The 2616-nt window shown below is 38.9% G+C and overlaps 1 protein-coding gene across 1 annotated transcript; it reads right to left on the bottom strand.

Moving 5' to 3' along the window:
* LOC138597758 (uncharacterized) lies at positions 1 to 1889 on the bottom strand. Its single transcript, XM_069669238.1, has 6 exons — positions 1847 to 1889; positions 1436 to 1756; positions 858 to 1214; positions 648 to 773; positions 232 to 293; positions 1 to 129 (listed from the first exon to the last, which is right to left on the bottom strand). Exons 1-6 carry the CDS (start codon positions 1887 to 1889, stop codon positions 1 to 3), a joined length of 1038 nt encoding a protein of 345 aa, XP_069525339.1.
* Positions 1890 to 2616: the final 727 nt, after the last annotated feature.

Genomic DNA, 2616 nt, shown 5'->3' with positions numbered 1-2616 from the left:
TTACATCGAGCATTTCACTTGAGAATAGACACCGTCTTCAGTCTTTAACTCTTTAGTCTTCCTCCCTCTTGTAGATTTCCCGCCGTGAAAATGCAACGCAGCATAGTTCAGATCATGTCCACCTTCAGTCTGTGCAGCAAATAAAGTTCTCATTACATGATCGTGTTCGTATACAGCAAGTTAGGAGTTATGTGAAAGTTATACAGTATGCAACTTTCTTTGATCACTTACAATATCATCTATTCTTGGGTTGGAGTTGTCATGTCTTGCTGGCAAAGAGGCGCTTTCTATTCCTTGAATTGAGTGAAGACAGAAACATTATGTACTTTTCTCACTCTTAAATCAGATCCTCAGCTGTTTCAGCACATTTTAGTTTAAAATATAACATTAAAAACCACATTTCTGGACAGTGTCCTTAATAACTTGTGCATCCTGTTCAGGTTTATTGAGGCACACATGGAATAAACAGCAATGTGGAGGCTCAAAATAGTGCAAAATATCAGTGACGTGCTGATATGGATATCTTCTATTTCATTTAAGAATAGGAGGTGAAGGTTTGTCCTCTCCTGTTTGATGGTACACTTCCTGTAGTCAATAAATGTTTCAAGTAAAACTAGCAAATGTTTGAATCAGTAAACAACTCTTACCTTTACATTGTCCACATGCTGCTCTCGGAGATCGGTGACAGATGAAAACAATATTTCCAATCACAGAAATGACCAGGCAGACTATCGCTATCACCAGAGCAACAAATTCAGAGCTTGTTGTTTGCTCTAGAGAACAAAGAAGAAAGTTTCATTCATGATGTTAATGAAATATTATGAAGATCAACTCCAGTGCTGAACTTATAATCATACCAAGCTCTTGTTTTGTTCCGTCTCCAAACAGTATCTCTCCACATGTGGCCACAGCACAGTAGTAAGTCCCAGCATCAGAGGAGCTGACGTTCTTAGAGAAGCGATAAACACAGCTTCTCTGAGTGTCAGATCTCTCGTCACATCCACCACGTCTGTTTCCATCAGTGTAGATGATGTCTGGATGAGATTTATCTGATCCGGCTCTGAACCAGTACACACTGTGACCTCCTGGACACGTTTGACTCTCAGAGTCAGAGAGGACTGAACACTGCAGAGTCATCAAGTCTCCTGGACGGACTGGATCAGAAACTGTCGGCCGCTGAACAACAGTGTAGTTTGATGTCCTCTGAGTGTTTCCTGTGTATTTGAAGACGTTCAAAAGTAAAATAAACACAATATAAAATGCTTTGACATGATGAAATGTAGCAGTAAGAACCTATTGTTCAGATGTAAAATTAAATCATGGGTCAAATCTCAACATTGCCAACATGGAGTAATATTTCTAATTTGACATATTAGAATATAATGTATATGAATTGGAAATCCTTTCAACAACAACAAAAAAATCACATAATTACCTTTTATGGACAAATATGTCATGAACGAAGTTATCTTATTCCACTCCAGGACTACACAGTGATACATTCCCTCGTCTTCTTGAACTGTCCTCAAAATGGTCAGATTGTTCATATTCTGATGAATTTTTAAATGAAATCTAGAAGCTGAAAACTCTGCTCCAAACACTTTGTTTGTATTTTTCCATCGTCTCACAATTAATTTCAGATCATCACCAGCACTCTGCTTGAACCAGAAGGCTTCATTGTTTAAAATATAAGGTGAATCACATGTGAAGGTTGCAGGTTCACCAAGTTGAACTTGGATCACTGGAGCCAGCGTATCTAGATACAAGTATAAAGGAAGAATAAATTAAACATTAAATAATCATTCAGCCAGACATCTGGACACAGTCATTATTGCGTATCACTTACAGGCCTGATGAAGGAGAAGCAGTGTGAGCCATAACACGATCATCTTGACACTGTCTCTTGTTCGGAGACCTCTTAGTTACTTTGAATATACAATGACGTGGTCATCAAAGCAACACCTTCAAATCTGATTGGTTGTCTAAATATAAAACAAGATCATTTCCTGCCACAGTGGTTTTGTCTGTGTGATGTGAGGCATCTCAGTTTTTTTCACTCTAATTTAATTTCAGAAAAGATTCATGGTTCTCAGTGATTGAGGAACTCTGAAACATTTACTGTAAACATGGACAGGTTCTCTTTCTTGTCAGGCTTATTCAACGTTCCCACAACATTTGGGGAATTATAAGACGTGTTCATTGACCGGTATCATGTTGACCTGCATCATATTTTACAAAATCAACACTGTTTGTCATAACACCTCAGTTAATATCATGTCAGGTAGCAAAGTTATTTGTCATGCTAGACTGACAACACTGACATTCACATCGGATAGTATTTTGGTTGTCATAACGTTAGCGAGCATGCTAAGGTTAGCCAACTAGCTCCAACATAACTACATTGAGTAATTTGCCATTTGGTTACAAAGCACAATGCCAGATCCATGCAATTACCAGCCAGATCAGCCCAGAGAGTCTGTGCGAGTTGGCTGATGTTATCTACTCAAGGGTGTTTTGCTACGTTGCCGAACTGGCAAATCGTCTGCGATAGCAGACAAGCTAACGGTAGCTGGCTAACCTTAGCCTGGGCAGGTAATGCAATGATATTGGCTAATA

The sequence above is a fragment of the Semicossyphus pulcher genome, unplaced genomic scaffold (genome assembly GCF_022749685.1).
Source record: "Semicossyphus pulcher isolate SPU_LCO1_2020_fin unplaced genomic scaffold, fSemPul1.0.p SCAF_2, whole genome shotgun sequence".
NCBI classification, from domain to species: Eukaryota; Metazoa; Chordata; class Actinopteri; order Labriformes; family Labridae; genus Semicossyphus; species Semicossyphus pulcher.
Note: the sequence above shows the minus strand (reverse complement) of the source record. Positions and strands in the feature narration are given on the sequence as shown.

What these genes read in the sequence shown, in the direction of transcription:
- LOC138597758 (XM_069669238.1), bottom strand. Translation starts at nt 1,889, where the DNA reads ATGATCGTGTTATGGCTCACACTGCTTCTCCTTCATCAGGCCT. An exon ending in GCTTCTCCTTCATCAGGCCT is followed by an intron (nt 1,757 to 1,846) that starts GTAAGTGATACG and finishes ACTTGTATCTAG; the next exon opens with ATACGCTGGCTCCAGTGATC. An exon ending in GACATATTTGTCCATAAAAG is followed by an intron (nt 1,215 to 1,435) that starts GTAATTATGTGA and finishes TCAAATACACAG; the next exon opens with GAAACACTCAGAGGACATCA.